The 26,993-nt window shown below is 42.8% G+C and overlaps 1 protein-coding gene across 1 annotated transcript; it reads right to left on the reverse strand.

Annotated features, from left to right (window-relative positions):
- Nucleotides 1-770: 770 nt before the first annotated feature.
- ACER2 (alkaline ceramidase 2) lies at nt 771-24,606 on the reverse strand. Its single transcript, XM_033122947.1, has 6 exons — nt 24,336-24,606; nt 15,954-16,068; nt 15,066-15,207; nt 8,950-9,087; nt 3,432-3,569; nt 771-1,334 (listed from the first exon to the last, which is right to left on the reverse strand). Exons 1-6 carry the CDS (start codon nt 24,441-24,443, stop codon nt 1,148-1,150), a joined length of 828 nt encoding a protein of 275 aa, XP_032978838.1. The 5' UTR covers nt 24,444-24,606; the 3' UTR covers nt 771-1,147.
- Between the last annotated feature and the right edge of the window lie 2,387 nt (nt 24,607-26,993).

Raw genomic sequence — 26,993 nt, forward strand, 5'->3', positions numbered from 1 at the left:
CCATTCATCCCAATGAGGAGGGGATTTAGTTGTAGCCCGTGTCACTTTAGGTGAGAAAGACTCAGAAGGCAACAGATTCCCCCTGCTGCACCAGCGACCCGAAGCAGCCGGTGTGTAGTTACTGGGAGCACTTGAGAAAAATGAGCAAATGCTCAGAGAAAACTACAGGAAGCACCTCCCTCTGCGAGAGTCTGGAGTGTAATTCCCTCAGCAAAAAAATGAGAGAAAGAAGAGGGGAGCTTCTTGAGGATAATTCCCAGTAGGGTAGCATACAGGAGGCTTCTAACAAGAACAAGTTTCCAAAACGTCATGTTTGCTCCAAAATTTGAACCAGGACCCCCATCACGAGTGTCACGAGCCCTTTGGCAATGTCACAGAGGTCAAGCAGTAAGGGGTGGGGTCCTATGTATGGACTACTCACACCACAGCTATTCCTCTGGCTGTTGGAGACTACTGGGCTGGAAGGGGGACAAACAACATCAATATTGTCATCAGCATTTCATCTTCAAGAACGGCTTAAAGTGGAGAGCAGTTTTTGGCACAGAGGGGTTTTCTCATTAGCAGACTCTCATCTGAAGTCAGGTCTCCATCTAGCAGTAGAGGTAGAAGTAAGAGGATTAACAAGTGCATGTAAAACCTCGGTTATTGAGAGCTGTAGGTGGAAAACTAGCTTCCTTAGCCACAAGCCCCATGTGTGTTTCATTTGATTGGTTTTAAGAGTTTCCCCAAATGAAAATCTCTGGCATCGTCCATCACTTGTGAGTGCATAGAATCAGTCCGTCGACAGGAATGGTGGGGTCTGGAGCAGGTAAACTCTCCAGAAAGCGAGACATTGTGCGTCACTGGGTCCCCCCAGTGACTGCTCTACCATTGCCACAAAGGACGCAGCCCAACAAGCCACTGCGTCTGGAAGTGACGCTGAGAAGATACACCTAGTGCCCTCAGCCCTCTACTTTCCATCTTTGGGAAAGGGTAAGACACTCATTTCTCAGGTCACAGACACACCAGTTAGAGCCCAAGGGAACAGAATTAAAAAAAAAAAAAAAAACCAGACCCCCCCCCCCACCAACTCTGAGAACCCCTCAGCTGTCTTTGCTGAAAAATGCATGAGGAAACATAAGCAGAGAAGCCAGCCCCCGCCTTCCCATCACGTGATCTTGACTGATGATTTCTTGTTGGCGCACAGAAGGGATACATAGGGAACGCCGATGAAGGCCCATTTCTCGCTGGGCCAGAACCTGATGACCGGGCCCTGCTCAGGGATCTCAGAGGCAGCATCAAAGTAGGCAAAGCATACGCAGCCCAGGTAGGCGGCAAGGCAGATGAGGATGTGCCTGCAAAGGGAGACGGGAGGTGAGCACCGGATGTGAGCAAAGGCTGAGCTGCCTCCCTTCTCTGGCCTAACAGTCCAGGAATGGCTGGGGTGACAGTCCGGGGCCTCTTGTAATTAGGAAAGGGTGAAAGTGACCAACATAATCCTGGAATAGCAGGAGAATGATAAATCTGGATCAAACAGGGCCTAATTTAGAATATTCTAAACGATTCCAGCTTGATAACAGGAACAAACATGCAAATGCCTTTGGGGCTCACCAAGAAGACTGAGACCCAAGAATTTAAAACAGGCATTAAGAGGATGGAATTATACAGCACCCATACTGTGAAGAATTAATTGGAGACAAAAAATGATGACAACAATATATAAGCATTGGTAAGGAAAGTTGTCCAGGATCTAGAATTGTGGTTAAAAAAAAAAAAAAAAGGACCAGTTTGCATAATATATAGACTGATACTATTTTCATTTTTTTTTAATTGAACTAGAAAAATATTTATACATAAAATCAGAAAGGATGTACCTCAGGTTGTTAACAGTTGTTATCTGTCTTTGGCAGATGGAATTATGAGAGCCTCTCTCTTTCGATGTTGTTTAAATTTGTTATTTAGAAAAAAAGAACACGTCATTTTATAACTGGGACAAAAAATGGTTCAACTTTGAAAAACAAAGCAGAAAGAACACCAAATTTAGAAACAAATTAAGTTTAAGCCAAAGTTATTACAGTCTAATCTTTGAATATCACTTAAATCACTAATGTGACCAGGGAACTTGGATGGACCAAACGTATGATATCTTGAATGAGGTCATATTTATGCAGGTGGATACATTTATTAAAACTCATCAAAGTATATACACTTAAAATCTGTGCATTTTCTGATCTGTAAATTATAACTCAACAAATATATAAAGTGTGATAAATTCACTAGTGTGAGTCAAGTTCAAATTATTTTTTGAACTTAAAAAATATCAGGCAATGGATCCTAAGACTGGAGTCCCTAATTTGTGCTTTTTATTTTGTTTTGTCTTTTGCACACAATTCTGGAAGTCTCCACACCTTAAACTGAGAACAGACTGGTCTCATGGTAGATATACACAAGTTCGTATGTTCAAGGAAATTGAAACGAATTCTTCAAACCACCTAGTTTTAGGCATTTCCTGACAGAAGTCAAACTTTATCTGAATCTAGACGTAACAAAGTTTTTCCAACTCTTTACCGAGAAAAATTCTCCCTGGATGCTCTCAATTTACAAGAGACATACTACACATATTTCTCTCGGTCCTTGTTGCCGTTTGCAATCAGAAATCGTGGAGGACAGCGAGGGAAAGATGACTCCGGGTTTGGAGCTGAAGCGGTTCTTAGGAAGAAAGCCACACAATTTCCTCCTCAGCTTTCTGAGTGTAGGATTCTGCACACTTTGTAACTTGCTTCTGTTTTTTAACGGAACAGTGTATCCTGAGCATGCCCAAGTATAGGTGCTCCAATTCCCTCTTATCAAACTCCTAGGCTGGTTTTATATAATCAGGTGGTGTTGTGAACAATTCACTTGACTTCTCTGGGGCTGTGTCTCCGCCTGTAAAATGAATGGGTGAGACTGTCCCTAGATGACCTGTGAGGCTCATGCTTTCACCTGGTCACTCAAACCCAAAAAGGGGAACTTGGACTGACAAAAATAGACTGTATCTTGAAAGAGGTCATATTTACCTCCTGTAGTTTGTATTTGGACCACATCCTCGTCCCCACACCTGTCCCCTTTCCCACCTCCCCCAGCCTAGAGAGAGAGCTAGAGCTCAGGTGACAGATTAGGTTTTCAAGCTCCATTATGCTTTAATAATGGAGCTAGAGGTCAGAGGCCCCGGACTTGAAGCATAAACAATTAGGTCTTTTTGTTCTGGCTGAGCCGGCTCCCTGGAGCCCATTCCGTTTTTGACAATACTTTCTGCTGCTTCTGAACAGTCTGACGGTCTCTGTGAGGACAGAAAGGCACTGGGGCCCTGCTCTGTCCCCTGGGCACACTTGGGCACCTCGCAGGGGGAATGCAGCCTAACCGAGAGTGCAAAGCTCTATAGTGCAGCCAACTCCGCATAGGCAGGGGCTTACCACACACAGTGCAGGTAGGGAAAGTGGAAGGACGACAACAGCTCACAGAAGGCTCGGTCACTGATCCAGCAGAAAAGGGCGAGGGTCCACCAGAGGCCCGAGAAGAGGCCCAGCTTAAACACACGCACGTTGTCACACCTGCATGGGATCCAGAGAGCAAGTCGCCATCAAGCCTGGTTTCTGCCCACCTCGCCAGCCACGTCGGTGGCTCCTCACTCTTCCCCAGCCCCTTGGCACTCGAGTTTCTACCCAACGTACCATCACTCCACCAGCCTGTGGATGGGATACCACGTGTACACAGATGACCCACAGAGCCATACCTCTCACCCAGGCCTTTTCCTGACCCCAGACTCACTTCTACCTTCTTGACATGTATGCCTGGTGTCTAACATACACCTAAATTTAACACGTCCACAATGAACTCCTAACCTTCCCCCACCCCACCCAAAACCTGTTCTTCTCCCAGCCCTCTCCGGAAAGAGGTCATCCCATGCTCTCAGAAGCTCAGGTCAACTACATAGACGATTTATTTTGCACTAGAAGAGGCAAAATAAACAGGCATCTAGCCTTGCCATTTTAAAAGGTAAAATGAAAACTGAGAGAAACAAGTATCAACAAACATACAGGCAATTAGTCTACTACAAGAGGATCTACGAGGTGTGATGAACAAATACGGTGAATGTTTAAATTTAAAAAATTTATTACAGTAAAAGACACATTGTCATTAATCCCCCTCAGAATACTTCCCCTCGCTTCGAATACATTTATCCCATCGTTCTTGCCACTTTCTGAAACAGTTCTGGAAGTCGTCTTTCGTGAGTTTCTTTAGTTGCACTGTCATGGCTGCCTCCATGTCCTGAGTCCATTCAAAACACTTACTTTTCATGGTCATTTTGACTTTAGGAAGAGCCAGAAGTCACATGGTGCCAGATCCAGTGAATAAGGTGGATAAGGATACCCAATGATATTTTAACTTGACAGAAATTGCCATACCAGAAGCGATGTGTGACACGGAGCCTTTCCGTTGTGATCACAAAATACAGTGAATGCTGCTGCCAAGTGCCACGCAACGGAAAGGCAAGGGATCTTCGGAAGCAGCACATCGAACCTTAGTAACAGTGTGTGACAAGTTTCAACTTGTTCTGTGCAGTCAGTCAGGTGTGAGCTACAGTTGAAAGAAGGTGTCTTTTAAATTGTGCCGTAAATCATCCTCCATCATGACAACACTCCATGTCACACATCACTTCTGGCATACAGCAATTTCTGTCAAATAAAAACATGACGGTGTGTCCCACCCACCTTATTTACTGGATCTGGCACCATGCGACTTCTGGCTCTTCTCCAAAGTCAAAATGATTCAGGACATTGAGGCAGCCACGACAGCGCAACTAAAGACACTCACAAAAGAGGACTTTCAGAACTGCTTTAGAAAGTGGCAAGAGCAATGGGATAAGTGTGTTCGAAGTGAGGGGAAGTATTTTGAGGGCGATTAAGGGCAATGTGTCTTTTACTGTAATAAAATTTTTTTAAACATTCACGGTATTGTTTGATCACACCTTATATGTACACTCAATTTAATTAAACCCAGAAAGTCTGGTTTAAGGAACACATCAGCACAGAGAGCTGGAGATGCAGCATGTATGTCAAGTGGCAAGAGAGAGGTGGAATGTTAGGTGATTAGTCACAGGGAGGTGGGGCTGGCCTGACACCTATGAAGCAGGGGAGAAAGCACTGCAGAGTCAGGGTCTCAGGGAAGCCTGGTCCCTTCCTCTGTTTCTAGAGGGACAGGCCCTGCTAATATGCCACTAACCAGGCTTATTTGCACTTTGGGCTTGTCCAAACCTGAGCACCATTGGGTTTTATTCCCACTTTTCAGGACTTGTATCAAAATGTCAATGTAACATAAATTAGAAACGCAGAACAAAAGCAGGACCCTATTTTAGGATAGAATAATCTGAGAGTATGTCTACCATTTCTCCTCCTCTGGACCCCTTTGTTGCATTCTCAAAGTTTTTCTTAACAATCAACTCACTCCTTTCACCAGGAAAACATCTATTTTAAAATATTTTAGATGTAGCTGAGTCAGTTGGTAATGTGACAACACCACAAATTTCAGTAAATGTCAGGCCATGACCCCAAGTCATAATAAAATTTTGTTTCCGCACGGTCTGAGAGAAGGTTCAGAAAGGACAATGAAAATATGAAAAGACTAGAAACAAGCTCAAGGAATGAGGCTAATGAGAAAGAGAAAGCTGAAAAACTGTCCCTGCCCTACTTCCTCTGAGCAGAGAGGAGGCACAATGAGAAACATTAGCGGAGATATGACAGATCATTGCTGATGACAAGCAGGGAAGATCCTGGAGGGAAACGCGAAGAGGAACAGGGCATCCTGTTGGCTGGGAATTGGATCAAAGCAGGCCAAGAACCATCTTCTCTTTCCTTGCTGGGACTTAGGTAAGGACTGGGACATGGCAGTGAACATAGGGATCTCGTCCCTGACCATGTGGAGGAACAAAACAACAGCACGAATACTATTTAAATTACAGTCAGGATGGGGTGCCATAAAGGAGAAGTTTGGGATGCTATGAGAGCATAAACAGTTGAGCCCAAACCAGAAGGATGAGCAGAAGTGAACCAAGCAGGAGGGTCTGAAAGAAGGGACAGCATGAACACAGGCCTGGGACCAAAAGGAGCTAGGCCACCTTGGGGACCTGGAAGATCAGAAAGAGTGGAAGACAGAATATAAGGGGGAGCTTCATGGGGGAGAGATTAGCAGGCAGGTGCCATGTTGAGGATTTTGAACTTTATTGTAATTGCAATGTAAACTAATAGAAAAATGACTGTGAGCAGATTGGATGCGAAGGAAGAGAAAGCTAGGCTTCTGGTTTGAGCAACTAGGTAAATGGTGCTCAGTTTACTGTGGCTGGAAATATTAAGAGAACCAATAATGTAAAAGGCAGATCAGGAATCTGGTTTTGGACAAATTGAACTGGAGATGCCAGTGACGTGGAGAGTTGGAGAGGTCAGGTCGGAAGCTAGATACATACTGGTGGAGGCAGAAACAAGTACTGGGTTAGAGTCCTCAATCGGGGAGTCACTCACATACGTACGGTAATGAAAGCCGTGGTAGTTGATGAGGTATTTTGGGGGAACTACAGAGCGAGGAAAGCAGAGATGTGAGACGGCACCTTAAGGGATCCATACATGCAAAGGTGTGTAGAAAAAAGGGTTTACATGAGAGACTGAAAAGAAGCTGGTGTAGAGTTAGGCTCCCAGCAGGGTGTGGTGTCATAGGAGCCACAGAAAAAAGCAGTTCAAGAATCAGGGGTGGGGGTGCAAACAGCTGAGAAAACAACACATAAGACCCAGGAGGACTGAAAAATTATCACTGAATGTACAACCAAGAGGGGTTTGGGTATTGAAGTAGGGGCAGAAGCCAGAGCGGAGTGGGGTTGAAGAGTAAATGAGAAGTGAAGGACGAGACAACCTTTAAAGAGGTTTGGCTGTGACATACAAGAGAGGTAAAGGGTGGTGGCTGGAGACAAACATGGATTGAGTCCAGGCTGAGTGTTAGAGAAGATGGAGAGACTCAAACATTTTTATGGCTAATGGGAAGGACCCTTTAGAGCAGGGGTGTCCAAACTGCGGCCCAGGGGCCAACTGTGGCCCATGATCCATTGTTAATTGGCCTGCAGCAAATTCCAAAAATATATTTAGTTTACTTAAATAAACCAGGTGAGGCAAGACGTACTTCACCTCGAGTGAGTGGCCCGGCTGTTTGTATATTTTACCGCATATGGACCTTGGTGAAAAACGTTGAAAAAAGTTTGGACACCCCTGCTCTAGACAGAGAGGGATGACAGAGTAGACAATTTATAGGAGTAAAGTAGATATAGGAGAATGGAGGGAATAATCAATAGGTACAAAGACTGAGCCTAGATGGAAGGAGGGATATTTCCCATGATGCTGCATTTGCTAATGTCATGATGAAGACCAATTATCTGTAGTGATGACTAGCTTTTCAGGGACAAAGATTTTAAATATGGAACAAAAATTATGTCCTTTATAACTACTTATAAAGATTAGCGTATTTAAGGGAGATATATGCTTTCCTGCTTAAAGATCACAGTTGTGAAACAGAATTTATTTAAACTAAGAAATAATCTGCCCTAACCGCTTGTCTTGGTTTTTTTACTGTTGTTTTTTTTTTTTTGCTCTTGTTTAAGTATTATGAATTCAAAATATTTTCCCTTCCTTTAAGCTACTTTGAATAAAACTATAGGCTAAAACATATTATTGAACTCCAGAGCTAAAATGAAACCAGACTGCAGTGAATTCTCAAGAAACATAGCTAAGTCCAGAACATTCTATTCATTTCAGGTCTCATAAAAGCCAGCACCACTGGGCTGACTATTACAAATCCACTTCAGATGTCTTTATCACATATTTTAGTGTGTGTTTTCCAAAGAGCTTCAAGATCTGTTAGTGTTCTGAAATGAGTCTCTTCATTCCCCAGGCCGTGAAGACTTCTCAAAAAAGCCAACAAAACAGGACCTGACAGTGCCAGCCAGCAAAGTTTAAATACCTCTTTAGCCACCTTTGACCCTGTTTAGTATTGCTGACCATCAAATCAATCCCCCAGCGGCAAAGCAATGGAAAGAAATGTATAAATATAGAGAGATATATGTCCTCTCAAAACAAAGACTGAGAAACCTGACTTAACCCATTACACAGAGCAACTCTCACAAAGGGAGTGATAGATACAAGACTTTAGTTAAGACACTCTACGTGCATAACAATGAGACTCATGAATTTAAATACATTTCTAAAAGTGGACACAAAGAAAAACAAGCATTTTCAAAGAGTATTAAAATAAGGGCAGTAGTCAGATGTATTTTAGTTGGGGCCAGAAGAAGATAGTCGTGTACACACAAGAGCTAAACGAAAATGTTTGTGGATATCAACATTAACTCTGAGTATACAACTTCCCAATGGAAAATGCTTAGGCAAATAGCAAAGGCTTTACCTGACAGGTTGTAAATAAGAAACTTGGTCTCAGAGAAAATAGCAGAGTCAACAGTATTACACCTGAAGCCAATGTTGTCTTGTATATAGAAATTCATCTTTTTCCTTCTCTGTGTAAATGCAACCACCTCTTTAGGACTTGTCTTTTCTCCTTATTCTTGTCATCTGAACAAATCTATTCTCCTTTCTACAGAGTTAAGTGTAGGTAGCTTGGTCTAGGGGCGTGTAGGTCCTTGAGATGTTCCTGCTAAGCTAGCTTTGGGCCATGGGATGTACTGCACCCACTAAACAGTGGCTCCCAGTTCTGAAAACGAGATCATTAACATTTGGAACAAAACTGTCACTTGTTTTCCATCCAACAGTCAGGAACTACCTCTTCATGAAGAGTCTAACTCCTCCTCCACACCAGCTCCTTGTTCTTGGAGTTGGTGTGTCCCTATTACAGCGACAGGCTAAGGGACACACAAGGGACAGCAAGAAGAACAGCACCCACCTCTTTAGCTCTGCAACAAGCAGGGCAGTGCAAGGAACCCCTAGAGTCATCAAAGAGATGTTGTTGATGGCAGGCTTGACAAACGCCAGGCATGTTGTAACTGCAGACAGAACGCAGACCACCGCCTTGAACCTGCCCCTGAATCGGTGAGAGCAAACCACATCCATTAGCAAAGGAGGTCTTGTTTGGCGAATGTTGACAAGGTACAGGTATTGATGGTGGGAGTGCAAATACCAAGTCTAAACACCGTTCACACTCACTGGCTCAGTAAGCCCACTTCCAGGAATTTATCCTTAGGAAATAATCAGAAATTTTCAAAATATTTAGCCATGAGAATGGTAAAATTAGAATCAAACTAAGTCCTTAAGGGTGAGATATGGATACTTGTTTTCTTAGTGTTACTTAGATTTTTTTTCAGATGTTTTACAGCAGGATTTGGCAAACTTTTTATGTAAAGAATCAGACAGTGACTATTTTAGGTTTTGCGGGTCATAGGGTCTCTGACACAGCTACTTACATCTGCCACAGTAGACAATAGTGAGTGAATGGCATGTCTGTGCACCAATAAAACTTGATTTGCAAAGACAGGCAGTGGACCAGTGTAGCCCACAGAACATAGTTTGTCAACCCCTGTTCTACAAGGTGAACATGTACATCTTTTATAAGAAAAACAGACTATTTACAAACCATAAGTCTTCTTAGTTTAAAAGAAAAAAATGTCTTATGTTTCTAGCATACAAAAGTAAAGTTCTTAAAAATTTCTAATAGGATCTATATTTACTGACAATCCACGGTCTAGCATGCATTTTGTTGACAAGTTTTTGACATGATAAATCTTAGAAAAGTAACTGATACCATCCTTCTACTATTGAGCGAAAGCTCTTTCAGTAATAAAGAGCCAGAAATGAGGACGTGATCTTGGGCCACGCGCCTTCTTCTCTCTCTGGGACTCCATTTCCTTACCCATACAATGAAAAGTCTGAACTAGATTATCTCTAAGGCCTCATCCATGACTGAAATTTAGGAGCATGTGATTTTCCTTAAGTTTCTGTTATTCCTCATGAGCACAATTTACTTTGGCCAAGAGCCCTGGCACAGGTCACAGTTAGGAAACTAATTTGAATGAAATTCCATTATAAAGAAATCAAAGTTCACTGAAATCTTCAAAATACAAACTTATCTCTTAGAGAAAAACCATTTATCATCAAGGCACAGGAAATCATTGATCAAGCTGCCAACTTTCTGACTGGAATGAGCAGGAATTGTAGCCCTGAACTTTGACCAGAAGAAAAAAATATATGTGGGAAAGGATCCAGGCAGCAAATCCTCAGGAGAATCGTGTTTTTCTCCTGACCTTGGCTGGCATCCTTCAGCTACTGGATAAAAAGCTGCCTGCTCCAGCCTAAGGATGACAGCCCACACATAGCACATGTGCATAGCCCAGGGACCCATAATAACTCTTTCACTGGGTTTGAGGTTCTGTGACACATGCCAAGGCTTTTGGCCTTTTTAGATTGGATAAACACATAATCATAAACTTCCAAATTGCCTCATCTTGTGAATCCAGTGGTTTAGGATTAAGACAAAGGTTAGAAAGAGCAATTCAAAGCAGAGGTGTTCCAGGTAGACCCGTGTGTGTCACATTCTTCTTCCATCACTTAGTAGCTGTGGGATCTTTGGCAAATCACTGAAGTCTCCAAGCTTCTGGTTTCCCATGTGAAAATGAAGACACCTGCCTTATAGGTTCTTGCAAGCATGAGCACCTACTACAATGCCAGGTACATGATGTGTGCTCATAAAATCCACTCTTACTATTATCATTACCATCATTTGAGAATAAACGCTATTTAGAATATTATTAGTAGTAATATTAGCACACTCTCAGGGAAAATCTGACTGAACTGGTGGTGCAATCACCAAAGACTCTATATATTAATGGTATTGCCAAAGAGCCCAAAGGCAGCAAGCTTGACAAAACATGCTTTCTTTAAAAAGAACACAGGCAGACACCTCCCACGTCAGTCCTGTGGGTGTGGAGGAACGTGCTTTGGGGAGGCAGCTTAGACAACAAGGACATCCTGTGAACGCTCGATTTTGCAACCAGCAGAAGTCAACAGAGATCACATGGCCAGCCCAGCCGACTCCAGGGTCACCAGAGGCCCAGGCTACAAGAGAACTAGAAATATTCAGAATCAAGGTGCCCCCATGGAGGTTTTCTAAACAATGATGACAGGTATCCCCTACGGCAGACTCTGGTCCCGTTTTCAACTTTCCAGCCCATTTACCGGCTGAAACTGGAACAAAAGGTCAGGGAACTCGTAGCACTCCTTCCTGTATTCCCTACACCAAAACCTAGCAACCCAATATTATCATAGGATTATAACAAAGCTGTTACTGTTATCATTAGCTACCCTTTAAAGAAGTGGTTTTCAAGTCTATCAGACCCTGTACCCCTTTTTTAAATCAAACATCTGGTAATATCCTTTTTAGTATTCTGAAGTGAAATGCAATTTATGAATGATAAAACCTCCCATCAGTGTGACTGCCATAAACTTCCCAGATGTCCCGTAAGGGACAGAAATTGTCCCTGGTTAAGATCCTACTCTATAGGGTTAAAATATAACCTATTTAGAACAAGCCCCTGATTTGCCTAAAAATCATAAATAACCATCAACAGCTGAGTCCTAACGACTCTTAGGACAGTCTAGGCAAGATGAAAGAAAGCCCTTCTTTTTTTAAAACCACCAATTTATTCCTATTTACATAATAAACTTTAATAATTTGCCCGCTATTCTAGATATTGTTATGTTTAAAACACTTATCCATATTAGCCATTCGCAATAACTGCTAGCACTTAGTAAGCCCTTACTCTGGATGAGACACTGTACTATATACTTTATATGATTTTTCCAAATATTACTAATGCAATGAGGTAGATACTTCCATTACCTACTTTACAGATGAGCAAAATGAGGTATCAGAACTTACAAAAAAAAGTCGATTGTCATTCATATCTGTATCTGTCTGATCGAAAGTCACTTAGCCTCCATTCTCTACTCTCTCTTCTTTAGAAATCTCATACAGAACTACTCTTAATATGTTTTTACAAATATTCCAGCAAAGTCTAGACCACAAACAAACAAAAAAGGAAAGAGAAATGTTAACTATCTGATAAATTCAGGCAGCTAAACCACACAATCCGTAGTCTACAGAAATCCTGGTTTTGACCTGAAATCTTTGGTCTGGCCTGCCACTCCCACTGTAGAGCTGCCACCTGTCTCGGGTGGTGAAGCCCACAGAGAGACGTGGTCTTCTTGCTCTCCCCGTTACTCAAAAGTTGCAGATGGACAAATAGAACCAACATCTTTATTTAGAATAATCTACTTTTCCTATAACATGCACCTTTTCTTTCTTTGCTCACTAAAATCACCCATTCTCTCCTTTAGTTTGTATGCATATCACAGAGGTGCCAGGCAGAAATCTCTATGTGCCATGGGTAGTCATGAAAGCTAACTTTGATTGAGCACTCACCATATTCTTAATTCTACACGAAGTGCTCAGCAGAGTTATCTCAGAAGAACCCTGAGGTGAACACTATTATTTACCTAATTTTACAGATGAGGAAATGTAAAGACTCCAGAAAAGTTACACAGTTTGTGAGCAGGGAAGCTAGAATTAAAACCCACTCCAAAGCCAGGGATACATACATATGTGATACTCAGTGCCTCCAAAGGACTCTCCCCCAAACTGAAGAGAGGGGTCACATATCCAGAGAAATAGTGTAGGGTGCTGGCAATAAAAAAGTCCGAAGGGGCTACAGACCTCCCTGCCTCATAACATGTTTTCATGATTAAAGTTGGTAAGCTTTAATTACTATAGCCATTGCCGGATTTTCTTCTCTCCTGCTCATAACATTCCCTCACTACCACCTTCAAGAAATGAGAAGAGAAAAGGGTTCTCTATAATGAATACATTAAAAACTGTCACTTGGAATTTCAACCCAGGCTTCCAGAGTGCCACAAACAAACAAAACCCTTATTCCCATTTCAACTTCTCTCTCAGATCCCAGGACTTGAACGATCAGATCCAAGCGCAAAGTAGTTCCTCAGCTTTCAACCAAACACACACCAGGCTCAGGGAAAGCATGGAGGTGACTAGGGGCCCTTCTGAAACAAGAGGAAAAGCCAAAAGGTAAACGGTGTGTTTCTTAGGTAGAGTCCAAAAGTCCCTGACTGCAAAGCCACTTCATGACCCTGCCTAGTGCCATCCACCTCCATCCCTACCCTCATCCCTTTCCCCACCTCATGCAGTTTTCTGATCATCCCAGTCATTCTCTTGAAGCTGAACAAGGAAACAAGACAAGACTAGAAATCAGAGACAGCCTAACAAACCTGCTCTGTTTTATAGTATACTTCCTCCACTGAGGAGAAGGCCTCAGCAAGATGGAGACCATATTTCATCTAAGACCAGAAACACCCGCCTTTTCACTTCTACTTGTAAACGGCTCTCTCTCTCTCTCTTTCTCCCTCTCTCTTTCTTTCTCTCTCTCTCTCTCTCTCTCTCTCTCTCTCTCTCTCTCTCTCTCTCTCTCTCCCTCTCTCCCTCTCTCCCTCTCTCCCTCTCTCCCTCTCTCTCTCTCTCTCTCTCTCTCCCCCCCTCTCTCTCTCGCACTTTTTGATAAGTAATCTTCTTAAGGCTACTTCTATCTGCTTGATGATACTCAGAGATACTATTTAATTCAAACCCTGCTGCTCAGGATGAAGATTCTACAACGAATCCACTTAAAGTATGTTTTCACCCTACCTCATTTAAGAACACACTTTTTGTATTAAAATTTAACATGTACCCTTTACAAAAAAAAAAAAAATTAGAGAACAGTACAGATTAAAGGTCAAAGAGAAAGTTCTGTCTCCACCCCAATTCCTAAGAAGGGTAATAGCTGCTGTCCTCATCCTCCCAGACATTGGGGTGCACATACAAAGATAGAGACTCCAAGGAGGTTTAGTCCATTCGTTCTAAAATGAGGCAATTCCACACACGGTGCTACTCTGTTTTTGCAGCCAGCACATTTCATGGACACTCCTCTCCCTCAGTCCAGAGAGCAGCCTTCACCTTCAATAGCTGCATAGCTCCTGCTCCTATTCAGAGCACCAGGAAAACCGTGACGAATTCTGTATTTTTCCTGCTATACCTCACCCCTAGGCACACACAGCTTACTGAATTAAATCCGTATCTTTAGACTGTTTACCATCTATATCTTGACAAAATAAAGTGTCCTACAGAGACATATGTGGGTAATATGTTCTTGGAACATTTCTCATCTTTATGAGGCAGACTCTCTTCTGTTCCTACAGATACTAACAACCTTACACAACTCCTCAGGAAGGCTTTTCCTGACCAAACTCTAAATCAGCACCCCGAGTTACTACTCCCCCCTTCCCAGCTTCATTTTTCATCATAGCAGTTATCACTCCCTAATATTATCCATGTGCCTGTTGATTCATAATCTCCACCACTTCAGTGTAAGCTCATTGAGTGCAGAGATCCTGTTCTGTTTACTGCTACATCCCAGTACCTAGAAGCCTAGAAAAATTCATAGTAAATAGTAAGTATTCCAAAAATATTTACTGGATGAATAATCATGTAAGTATAACACAGTAGATATTAAAATGCATCCTTTCCTGAAATTTTGCGTTTCCAGCTTGGAGCTATATGTGTATGCAATTTAACAACTACAGTATCTATGGGTCCAAGAACCCATTCCTTAATGAGTTCTACTGTAAATTTATAAAACAGTGGAGTGGATTAGACTAAAGGAAATGTTCTCACAGGAAATCAAAATCTTTCCACTTTTGCTTATACTCAAATAAGAGAGAAGTTTGACTTTTTGTCCTTAATGTCATATAAATTCTTCTCCAAGCATATTGAAATTCCCCCTTTTGTCTGTCAGTTTATTTATACCATCAGACTATAAACAATCAGTGGATATTAAACAAGTATATGATAATCTCATCACTGGGCCAGGCTCCATTGTGTGCTACTTTTTTTGATATGTACACATCATTATATTAGACTGCAGCTAGCAGTAAATGCAAAAATGTTCAGCACAAGCTTACCTGTCATTACGAAAGATCTTTGGTAGATACCTTCTAGGGAACCACATGGCCAGAGCACACATCAGAACCCAAAGAATGGCAAGTTCATCTAGCATCTGACCCAGGAAACTCAGGGTTGCATGGAAGTAGACGGATCCAATTCCTAGAATCAATTACAACCAATAAGAAAGGTCACCAAAGAAGAACAGACTCACAAATTCAAGACACTGTTTAAGGATAGCCCTTTCACCAACCGCTATCGCAATCACCAGATCGTTCTCTCTCTTCGAAAAAAGAAACTGAAGGAAGAAACTCACACCACCTAGGCATGCAGACTTCAAGTCTAGAAAGAGGATTTCAAGAAGGGACCAAATATCAGCACATCAGAACTTTAATGATTCCACAGTTAGTCACACTCTGTCTTCATCCACTGAACTTTCATGGGAACAGGCAGTGAATAAAAGTCAACATTCTCTCACTGTTAAGCATTCCCAATCTGCCCGTGAAAGGAAATGGAAATTACACAAGTCTTTCCCAGAACAATGAAAGATCAAACATCTAGATTTATGTATTTATTTATGTTTTTACCGTTAGTCCATTTGAAACCAGTCTCATCAGAGTTCAATTGTTTCACATGACTTTCTTCAGAAGTTCTCAGAAAATTGCACTGGCACAACACCAGCAGCTATTACATAAATGAACTCTCAAATGCAATTAAGTGATAATTACAGCCAACCTTGTTATCAAGCCCGTATTCTAAAGGTCTTTTTGGCGTCAAGCAAGCAAAATAAAAGTTTGCTAAGACGTCAGAGTGACTTTGGTTTACAAAACAATGTTCAAAGGGGACAGGAAGTGTGCAGAATTCCATTTCCTCCCTTTCAGTCCATGCTTGCAAATGAATCCACTTACCCACTACAACTAAAAGAGTCCATATTAAGTAGATGCCACTGTTGAAGCATGTTGCATACTGACGAAACAAGTACATGCAGATGGGCGGTAAAACGAAAAACAAGACGTTGCTGATCTAAGGGGAGAAATGTAAAATGAAAAGATAAATATTAAGTAACAGGGCAAAAAACAAAGCAGAATGTTCCAAGTACATCCTTTGCAAACTGGCATACATCTTATTTAAGTGTTTATATTTTTCTTAATGGCAGATACACAACCAGGAATATGTATTAATAAAACTTCTTTAATAAGCTTTTATGGGGTGCCTTCCTGCCTCTTTGGTCGTAGGAGCAGCTGTAAAAACACTGCCATCTGTGAAAGCTGCCCAGGCTCCTCTCTTGATTCGAAGAATCAATGACTCTTATTCTTTTTCCACACAGATTACGTAGGAAACATTCTAATTTACTTTTAAATATACTTTAAAAGATAAAGCCTGCACTAAATAATGGTAAAAATAAAGTTTAACGAAGAGGTGAGAAGAACTAGACATGTTCAAGCACCCCGCAATTTTCCGCCAGCCAGACCAGCCTTTTCTCCTGGGCCCACGTGAGGGCAGGATTCTTCCTGGTTTCCTCCTGTGTTGCCTTTTTCACCCTATTCAAAACCTACTTTTAGGTAAAGATCAAATTTGTAAGTGCTTTCCCAGCTTTAAAATGATACCATTTTATCTTGCAGACTTTAGTGTGGATGTAAGCCTTTCTCTTATCTCTCCAGAAGGCATTTGGCTTTTTCATTAAAAAATTATACATTCAGTCTAATGTAATATCAAAATATTGTCATTGCAACATGTCATCACTATCTAAATTTCCCTAATGAGATATTTTCCATTCTTGTGTTCATGCCAAGGCTTTGAAGCCCAGTGTGAATTTCACACTTACCGCGCATCTCCATTGGGGCCAGCCATATGTCACATGCTCAACAGCCACACGTGACTAATGGTTACCATACTGGACAGCATAACTCTAGAACCTCACCTCTCATTTTGTAATTTATTTTTTGTTTGTCTTTCTTTTTAGGAGGGTCATAGCCAGTTATTTTTTTCCCCAAAACAAATTTTAATTGAGATAAAATTCACATAACATAAAAATTAACCATTTGAAAGCATACAATTCCGTGGCATTTAATACATTCATAACGTGCAACCCTCACCTCTGTCTAGTTCTAACATGTTTTCATCACCCCAAAAAGAAAACCCTACGCCCATTAAGCAGTCACTCCCCACCCCCCATTCCCCACAGCTCCTGGAAACCACTAAACTGCTATCTCTATGAATTTAGCTATTCTGCGTATTTCATAAAAGTGGAATCATACAATATAGGACCTTTTTGTGCCTGGCTTCTTTCACTTAGCATAATGTTTTTAGGCTCATCCACTTTATAGCATGTGTCAGTGCTTCCTTTTTATGGGTGAATAATATCCCATGGTATGGATACCACATATTGTGTATCCATCCACCCATTTATACAGACTTCTCCAAATAGTGCTGCTGTGAACATTCGCGTAGAAGCTTTTGAGTTACCTGTTTTCAGTTCTTTTGGGTATATAGTTGGCATTGCTGGGTCACACAGTAATTTCATATTTAACTTATTGAGAAACCACCACACTTGTTTTCCACAGTGGCTGAACCATTTTACATTCCTGTGAGCAATGTACAAGGGTTCTAACTTTTCAACATCCTTGCCAACACTTACTTTCTGGGGGTTGTTTTGTTATATCCAATTAAGGCCATCCTAGGAGGTATACGGTGGCAGGGATATTCAGCTTTTTAAGTTTCATCTCTAAGTGTGGCATGAGGTGCTCCTCACGGGATTGTGCACACAGAGGAAGTGTGCAGAAGGTGAAGAAAACAGCTAAGTCTAAAAGAGCAACGTCATGGGGATAGGATGGGAGGGGTACACACAGAAAGACTGAAAAAAAGACTTTCAGAGATAGGATGGGGCAGAGGAAGTCTGGAAAGCTAACGGCATGGGGGTTTATAAAAAGAAAAAAAGACTGATCACCCATGTTAGACAACACAGAGGAGGCCTCAAAGGAACCACGAGGGAGAGTGAGTGCCTGAACGGAACTGAAAGAGCCAGGGTAGAAGGGCTTTCCCAGACCCAGAAAATCACACTGATGCGCAACTAAACAAAACGCGGCAGCAAACCCCAGAACTTGAGGCGTAGTAAGGTGAGGGTTGGCCGCATCCATGGCCAATGTATGCCTCTGTCACCATCCAGGAACAGAAGAGGTTAGGTGTGACACCATTTTTAGAAAGAGAAGAAAGGTAAGGGTGGGAGAGAAAACAAGAGAAAAGAACACAATCCTCTGTCAGGGATGGGATGGGCTGCTGCCTTTGGTTAAAACCCAAGACTGAAATCCCTTGTAGGGCTGCGGCGTTCTGGGGAAGTGGGTATCTTTATCTAGTTTGTCCACTCTGACGGGGATCTTTTTCTCTTTTCCACGTAGGAGTCCTATGAGCAACTGGTGATGCTGGGTGAGAGTATGAATAAATTGTGTCAGATGTCCCAGGTGGTATGCAGTTGTCAATCCTGGAAAAAAGGTCAACTCTCATTTGCTAAGAATCAGATAAGCAGTAGCTATTGTTCGTTGTTATTACCGTAGCCTTTAACTTTCTATGGAATCATTTAAAGAATTGATCTTTAAGAGTTAAAATGAGAGATCTTCAAAACCATCCCTTGTTTTATAAGGGGGTATAACTGAAAACCCAGAAAGGTTCCCAGGTTGGCCAAGGTCAGAGAGACAATCACAGCTGGGGCCAGCATCCAGTCCCCTCAAGCTCTTTCCACTGCCCCCAGCTGATTTTTCCCTCCGCCCCACCCAACCACCCTCTCATCTCATGGGCTTAACTCCTCAACTAGTATCTAAAAATTCTGAAGTGCATCACACACTGTGCACATATGACTCATTCTATGATTTAAATGTGGCTCTCCTTCTGTTAATCATAGAAGTGGAAGGAAAAAAAGGAGGCTTAAAGGGGCAGAAGGAAGAGAAAAAAGAAATTGTTACACCACAGGTAACTTAAAAGGTGACCTCTCTCCTTTCATATACATGAATGTGTTGTCCTTGTTAAAAAAAGAAAAAAATATATTACAAAGCTAGTCTCCTTGCTATTCTATTCTCCTCCCTTGAGATAACCATTGTTTTTAGATTCATAGGCTTCAAGTCATTTTCTTCACATATATACAAATACATATATATCACATATTGTAACATCATCATTCTGCAATTTTCTTTCCTCATTCAACAATGCGCCCTGCAAACCTTCCCACCTTAGTTCATATAGATTTCCCTCACCTGCTGTAAGTGCTGCAGATGGCAGCAGTTTTTTTAACCATTCCCCAGGAGAAGGAACACCAATTTACAGCCCCACTAAATGGTGGGGGAGAGAGCATCCTTGCTTTTTACCCCAGTGTATCTTTATTGCCTCAAGTCCTCTCAATCTCCCTTGGTTCAGCCAAGTGTAACTATTAGGTTGGTGTAAAAGTAATTGTGGTTTAAAAGGTTAAAAACAATTGCGAAAAATGCAATTACTTCTGCATCAACCTAACATCTACTGCCAAGCTGTCCACCCAATGGCTCTGTTGGTTTGTTACCACCAGCAAGGAACACACTGATCACTTTTACATGCATTTACACACTAGTCACAAAAGCATGAAGTCGTTTATTATACTCGCAGTAAAATTATGGTATTTCAAACATTTTAAATGCACGTATTAGGAATTCAACTTAGAGCACCATTTTAACATATGCTCCCAAATAACACTGAAATCACATTATTACTCCTGTACAGCCCATCTATCCATGCCCACCGGCCTCCACCAGGCCTTCTAATGCGGTCAATCTATGAAAAGGAAAAGACCAAATTTGAGGGAGACTGTCCCTAAAACAAAAAGAGGAAGGAACTCCTAAAGAAATACGGAAAAGCAAACTAGTCGTGATTAAAAGACGGACTCAATGGCTCCGTCTCTACTGAGAAATGAAACTTCCCCTCAAAATTGTGTGGGTCACTGAAGTTGAAGAATAGTTCAGCCAGGAGGCATTTTTGAAAGGCTATTGTTGGATTATCCTTTGGAGAACTGTTTTAATGACTGCAGAACAGATTTATTAATTACAAGGAAACCACAATTTTTAAACGTATTCGTAATTTCCGTAGAAAGTTCCTCATTCTATGAATTCCCAAAAAACATTTGCACCAAAATAATCTCATGAACACACTGCAATCTCATCCTGATGAACGTGAATGAGCACTTTCCCAGACAGGGAAATACTGACAACGCAACAGGCTGTAAGTTTTTCTGAACAATAAGTTCATAAACAGATAGGGGTCATTGCCCTGACCAAGTAGACGGTCTGTTTATCTTCACCGTATGCACATTCCTAACGACCCCTATTGCTCCCCTTCTGCCAACGGTCCTGGTTTGCCTGGGACTGAGGAGGGCTCCCAAGACATGGAAATTTCAGTTTTAAATTCAGGAAAGGCCAATTCTTAGCAAAGCAGGACAAGTAGGTCACTCTACTGAGAAGCCTTCTTGCAAAATTCCCCCACCCCACTTCCCACATTGCACCAACCCCACACAGAGTACTGGGGACTTGTAAACACCTCTCTTATGGCCCTTCCCACCCAGATGACTGCGAGTCTGGTCTCCATCATAGGCACACAGTGGTTGCCCAGTAAATGGATGGATGGATGGATGGATGGATGGACGGACGGACAGACAGATAATTCTGCCCTTTAGATAGTAGGACGTGGGCTTTGACATATAAGGAAAACTCTACTTTCCTTATCTTCATGGTTGGGGGCAGAGCTGATTGGGAGAGGTAACAGATCATGGGCTGATTTAATGCATTATGTTTTGCTTCAAGACTTCTTTTTTCAGCACCAGTTGATTTCCTTCTGTCCCCCTGAGTCACGACCCAGCAACACAGTCCCCAAAGGCCAAGCCCCGTGTTTAAAAGGCAGACCCCACTTTTCTCCCAAGTAGCTAGGTCTGGAGTCTTTCTCTTTTAGGGTGACTGAGGCCTTAAAACATAAAACATAAAAAGAAACTCAACTCAGTAAAACTTGTACATAGAAGAAACAGTACAAAATGTGCTCAAGCAAAAGGCTGTGAAAAGGCATGATGTGTTCTTGCAAGAAGTATTTTGGTTTGGCTAAAGCAAAGGATAATAAGATTTAAGGCGATCAAGATTTGCAGGGCCCAAAAGCAAAATGCTTTGTATACCCAAACATTGTCACTGGCAGCATAAATCAGGGTCCTGTCTCCGGTGGGCCATTTAGCAATAATTATCAGCCTTTAAAGTGACCATTACCCTTGACACAGCAATTCTCCATCTAGGATTAGCACTTTCAAAAGTATATCCAGATGCATATATGAGGATATTCATTGCATCACTGTTCAGAGACCAAAATGAAAACAATGAAACAAACAGAAAACTGCCCTAAATGTCCATCAATAGGAATTGACTGGTTAAATAAATTATGGTCAATCCATTAAATGGAATACTGTGTAGACATTGTAAAGAGGAAGATTACATTACATGAGCCAATCATGGGACTAGCTTCAAGACATTTTAAGTGAAAATAATCAAGGTGCAGAAGCGTTTGTGTAGTAGTATCTCAACTGGGTTGGAAGAAACTTAAAACTGTGGTGTGTATACACTATACATACATATTTTTTATGCTCGCACAAATACACGTGCTCTTTATATGCCTAGAAAAAAAGTCTGAAAAGATACAGAAGGGTATTTTTCACTTTATAACTTGCATACTCTGAATTTTTTTACCATGATCATATTATTACTTTTATAATAAACAACAGAAAACTGCTTTAAACAAACTTTCCTTTTCATATCAAACATCATGATTAGCCTATAGATCAAATGGTCCCAATGCATGACTGAGTAATAAATAAGTGTACTATGCCAAATAAATAAATCTAAGATAACACAATGACACTTGTATCTTCAAGAGTAGTATCTTAGTCGAGTCAGATGGACCAAGGTGTTACTCCAGTTCTGCAATTTTTTATCTCAGCAAGTCATAACCCATCTGGGCCCCAGTTTCCTCCTTTATCAAATGGATATAATAGCACCCACTGCTTTGGGCAACTGTAGCGTACCCAGCAGAACTTCAACACATAGCAAACAATTAACAGTAACCAGTAGTAACTGAAGTTGTAGTAGTGATGTGCTACCCCCAAGACCCATTAAGAATGTTCTAGATCCTCTCCCAGTCTTCTGATTTTACATCTTAGATTCCTTAAACTTTTTCTCCAAATTAGTAATAATTATTATTTTCTTATAAAATGGATAACTAGAACTGCTGCCTTACTATGAGGATTTAATGAGATTTTTTTTTTCTTTTGTCACCAAGTAATAGTTCACTGTCTTCCTCAATATAGAAGTAAGATGAGCACGGGTTTGTCCTGTCATAAGCATCAGCAGGTAACTAGTGCATGGGAACAGAGAAGAGGATATGGTTTTTGCTAAACTCTTTGTACCTACACTCAACAAAGCTTGGTGACCAACTACTTCTCTGAAACCTTAAGCTCTCCACTTTGCTAAAGAAAGTTTTGTGGTTTACAAATATTCCAAAGAATAAGGTTTGTCAGGCAAACCAGCTGGGCTAATCAGCCACAGGCACTGCAGCTGAAGATCAACAGCTCATTTCTACAAAAGATTTTGGCACTCACTACATAACAGCTCCAATGGAACTAGATTAAAAGTAAAGAAAATAAATCCTCCCCCTCATCCAGCACTCTGGGGCTTTTCAAGGCAGGATCAGAGCAGCTATACACTAACTTTTTGGCCAAGTAACCAGGCCTGATGCTCTGCTGGCCTCAGACTCCTCAGATAACTACCATACAGGGTGTCTAAGAATCTGTCCCCAAGCTGTCATTTCTTTTTTAACTCTGGTGAAATCCTTAGTAGTATTCTCCACTTTCAAATGGAGAAACTGAGTTACCACTGTTGAAAGTAACCAGCCTACTCCAGCCCATTCTCTGTGGGCACCTGTCTACACCTAACAGTATCCGCTAAAAGAGGTTGTAAAAGAGGTGAGGTGTGGCCACCTCCAATAACTGCATCTTTCACAGTATCTATGAACAGCAGAGGACCAGGTTTTCTTGAGGAACTAACCTGGTATAAAAAAGAAGCAGGAGTGTTAATGTGTAGGGTAGCCATGGATTTCAGCAATAGGGAGAGGGAAGAGTGCGGACTGTGCTGGATTGTGGCCCCAGCCATGCCAGAGATGTGAGCATGACAGCGCCCTTCTCAAGAGCTCAGTTTCCTCATCAATGTATAGAAGGACCCTCATTGGAGATCCCTCCAGGCAATAAGAACCTAACTGATGCCAACATTCTCTCCAGCAAATCTAAGCTTAAAACCCTAAAAAACAACCTCAAATTCACCATGACCTGTAAACCAGGGGTTCCTCTTTTCCATGTCAGGGCAGTGAAAAAAATAAGCCACAGAAAAGACCATGCAAAGTCTTATATTTAGTCAGAATCCTAAGCCATGGGCACAGGGAAAAGAAGGGGCATTTCCCTCCCAACTGCAAGTTTTTTCCCTCCCACAAAAACTAAAAGCCCACAGGATTCTGCAGTGAGGAAGTTTCTGTATCTACAGACCTAAGCAAGTCCAGGAAACACGCACACAATCACTCCCAAATTTCTCTTTCACGCCCCAGGCTTAATAACTTGAGAATGCATAGGCCTGGGGGAGTTGAACTGGGGCTGGCGTGAGGCTGGGTGCGAAGTAAGGCAAGGAGATGAGAACTAGTAGTAATTAACTTGATTCCTGCCAAAGGTAACTCGACCTATTATTGGTGTATTCGTGGCGTGGAGTAAGTCAGCATGGTTCGAGGGGGCCCTGCCCCTGAGACCTGCAGGGTGTTGCCCCCTTTCCCAGGACCCCTAGCGCAGGCAGTCAGGTCAAAAACGCACAATGCGACCTAAGTGCGTCACGTCACAGAGATCCTAGGGGAGGAAGGCAGTTGTCCCAGCAGGTTCACCGCCCGCAACTGACCCGAACTAGGAGATGGGCAGACGCAGACCACTGGCTCCAGGACGGGTGGGGACCAAACAACACAATAGAGCTACGAGAAAGAAATGACAAGAGGAAGAAGCCGAGCCCAGATGTCGGAGGAAAGAAACAGGAGAGGAGGACAGATGGAGAACTGGAAGGAGCGCGCAGGGAAGGGGGAGTGGGTCGACTCTGGCCCTGGAGAGAGAATGCCCCAGGTACAAGCAGAGAGCCACGTCCCGGTTCCAGGCACTGAGGCGCTTGGGGAGAGCCTCCTCCCGCCAGCCCGCCTGCCATCCCCACTCCCGCGCCCCGCACCGTGTTGTAGAACTCGGCGATGGCAGGCACGATGGTGTAGTTGTCCTCGCACCAGTCCACCTCCGAACTGCCAGCCCGCAGCTGGTCCCACCAGTGCGGGGCGCTCATGGCCGCTCTGGGGCATGGGAGCAGCTGCTCCTGCAGCCGAGAAGAGGCCAGAGCTGCTGCTGTAAGCTAACAGCGGCAGCGGCAGCAGCGGTGGCTTTATGCACAGCTGGGAAGCCGCCGGATGTGGCGCCTCCTCTGCCGGCCTGGCCTCCTAGCGCTCAGCTCCGCCTGTTGGACGTGACTCGCTCGCAGACCCCGCCCCCGGCTCCGCCCCCTGTGGGAGCCCGCGGGCAGCGAGCCGGCCACGCCCACCGGGGGGGCCGGGAAGTGCGTTGGATGGGATCGTAAGGAGGTAGTACCCGGCTTCAGAAGCTTCCGGACTCTGTCTCTACAGGTGTTCAAAGGCCTAGACGGTGCTGCGCACGTCTGCCCACGCCCACCTCCTGGCTCACTCCCAGGCGCCTCCTCCTCCTCACCTCACCCCCCTATTGTGCAAAGTGCTCTAGAGCCCATCCTGGCAAAAATTAAACATTTTTTCCCTCCCACAAAGGAGAGACCCAGGGTACCCACGCCCCTATGCGGTCTTGGGGTGTTTGCATCAATTTCCCTGCTCTGTGCGTGGGCGCCCGCGCTCCTACTCGAGAAAGGCCCTGGTTCCCTTCGAAGCAGATAAAGACCGGCTTGGTACCCGGGGCTGAGGCAGGAAGACCTTAGGGGCTGGAATGGCAGCCTCGACGACCCTACCCTGCAGCCTCTGCCGCCCACTCCCGGATAGAGCACCAATGCAATTTCAAATACGTTCCTGCCCTCGGTCCCCTGGACTCCGGCATTAGGCTTTAATTTTGTCTTCCATTAGACCTGAGGACATACTTCAGCCATCCAGCCCACGAAGGATGCGGTGTGGCAGGTATGACATCTCCAGAACATCCAAAGTACAAAAGATGATGACACATATGTAGCCCTTATTATGTGCCAGGCGGTGTTTGAAGAGCTTTTATGTTATCGCTCATTTGCTGCTCCCAACGGGATCCTGCGAAGTGGGTTCTATAGGAACACCATTCCAGCTAGAAAGCAAAGTCAGGATAATCTCAGATCTTCTCATAACTACTTTGCTTTGCTGCTATAACTATTCTGTAGTTTCTAAATTAAAGTTAATCTGGTCCCAGCAATTCTTAGAGGAAGCCAATTTTTATTTTTTTTATTTTTTTTTTTTGGTAATAGCTCTGGTCCTCCTTCCTTGGGAGGTTTTAGGATTCCAGGTCAGGGCAGTGGCAGTGGCAGAAGAGATCCTGGTCAGCAATCCGTGGTAGCTGTCACCAGGATCTCCTTGCTCAAGCCTGTGTGGTACCCTGAAGACCCGAAAGGTGTGGGTGCTGCACTATGTCCTAAGGGCACTCCACTACTGTTTGCCTCCAAAGCCCCTAATACTCAGTATCCATATTCTGACGCTGACAGGTCCTTGATCTTACCTGAAGGTGTCAGTGGAAGGTTTTCAGACAACAGACGGCATGTTTCTCTTCCAGATGGGCCTTACATGATTTGTTGACAGAAACATGGAGATTACAGTTGTCAAGTCATCCCACCAGGAATAGCCACTGAGTTTGTGCATGTTCAGGCAGTGACAACACATCTCCACCCCCATCTGGCCATCCATGATTATAAAATACCCCCCAGTGTTAAGATGCATCAGGACTTCAGAGACATTACAGTGCAAAACAACGTGAGTTTTAGCACCAATGAAATATGGAATTCATTGGATAGAATTCATCCTTCTCTCCAGGTTCTACTAAAAGAATGATGGGGAGTTTTCCTCCTCCATAGGAACTCTTATTGTCTATGACAATTCTGTTTCAAAATCAAAGCCAACCACTTGGGGTCTGTCTAATTACAACTGCACAGAGAGTGCTCAAGCCAAAGGCCATTGGTGAGTAAAGGAGGCAAGTTACATTTCTCCAAAGACATTGTGGTTGGTCTTGCCACTGTGTTAAAATTTTTCTGTTTTGATAGACTCTCTCCATTGTTAACATTTTTTCAATGAATATAACCTTAGTAATTTAACAGTAGGACCTATCATTAGGTCATTAATTTTGAAATTGATTTATATTAATAGTATGATGCCTTAGTGACTACTGTTAATGGTTTAATACAAAATGTGATTATCTGGTGTAAACAGAGTTTGGGGAGAGTGGGGGTGGGGAGGGCGGGTCACAGGAGAGAAGAGGAAGGGTATCTGTGTTCTGACAATGAGTTTGCTTGTGGTGCTTTTGGTCTAAATATGAGTCAGTGATACAGATCCATGAGAGAGCAGGTTTTGAGAACCACCCTTGCAGGGAAATCAGGATGCCAACATCTTCTATTTTTAGAGTTTATAACTGTGTCTATTTGGTCTAAGTAAATATCTGATGATAAATATCCAGTGCAACCGGTTCCACAAGTGGAAATCCTCAAGTCACAAATTCTTCCTTAGGTGAAAAAAAAAAAAAAATGCAAGCACCTGTGTAAATAAAACAAGTGTGGTTTCAGGCCAGCGGCATCAGCATCACCTAGAAACTTGTTAGAAATGCAGAATTCGAGGTTCATACCCCAGACTTAATGAATCAGAAACGGGGC

Source organism: Rhinolophus ferrumequinum, chromosome 12 (assembly GCF_004115265.2).
Source record: "Rhinolophus ferrumequinum isolate MPI-CBG mRhiFer1 chromosome 12, mRhiFer1_v1.p, whole genome shotgun sequence".
NCBI classification, from domain to species: Eukaryota; Metazoa; Chordata; class Mammalia; order Chiroptera; family Rhinolophidae; genus Rhinolophus; species Rhinolophus ferrumequinum.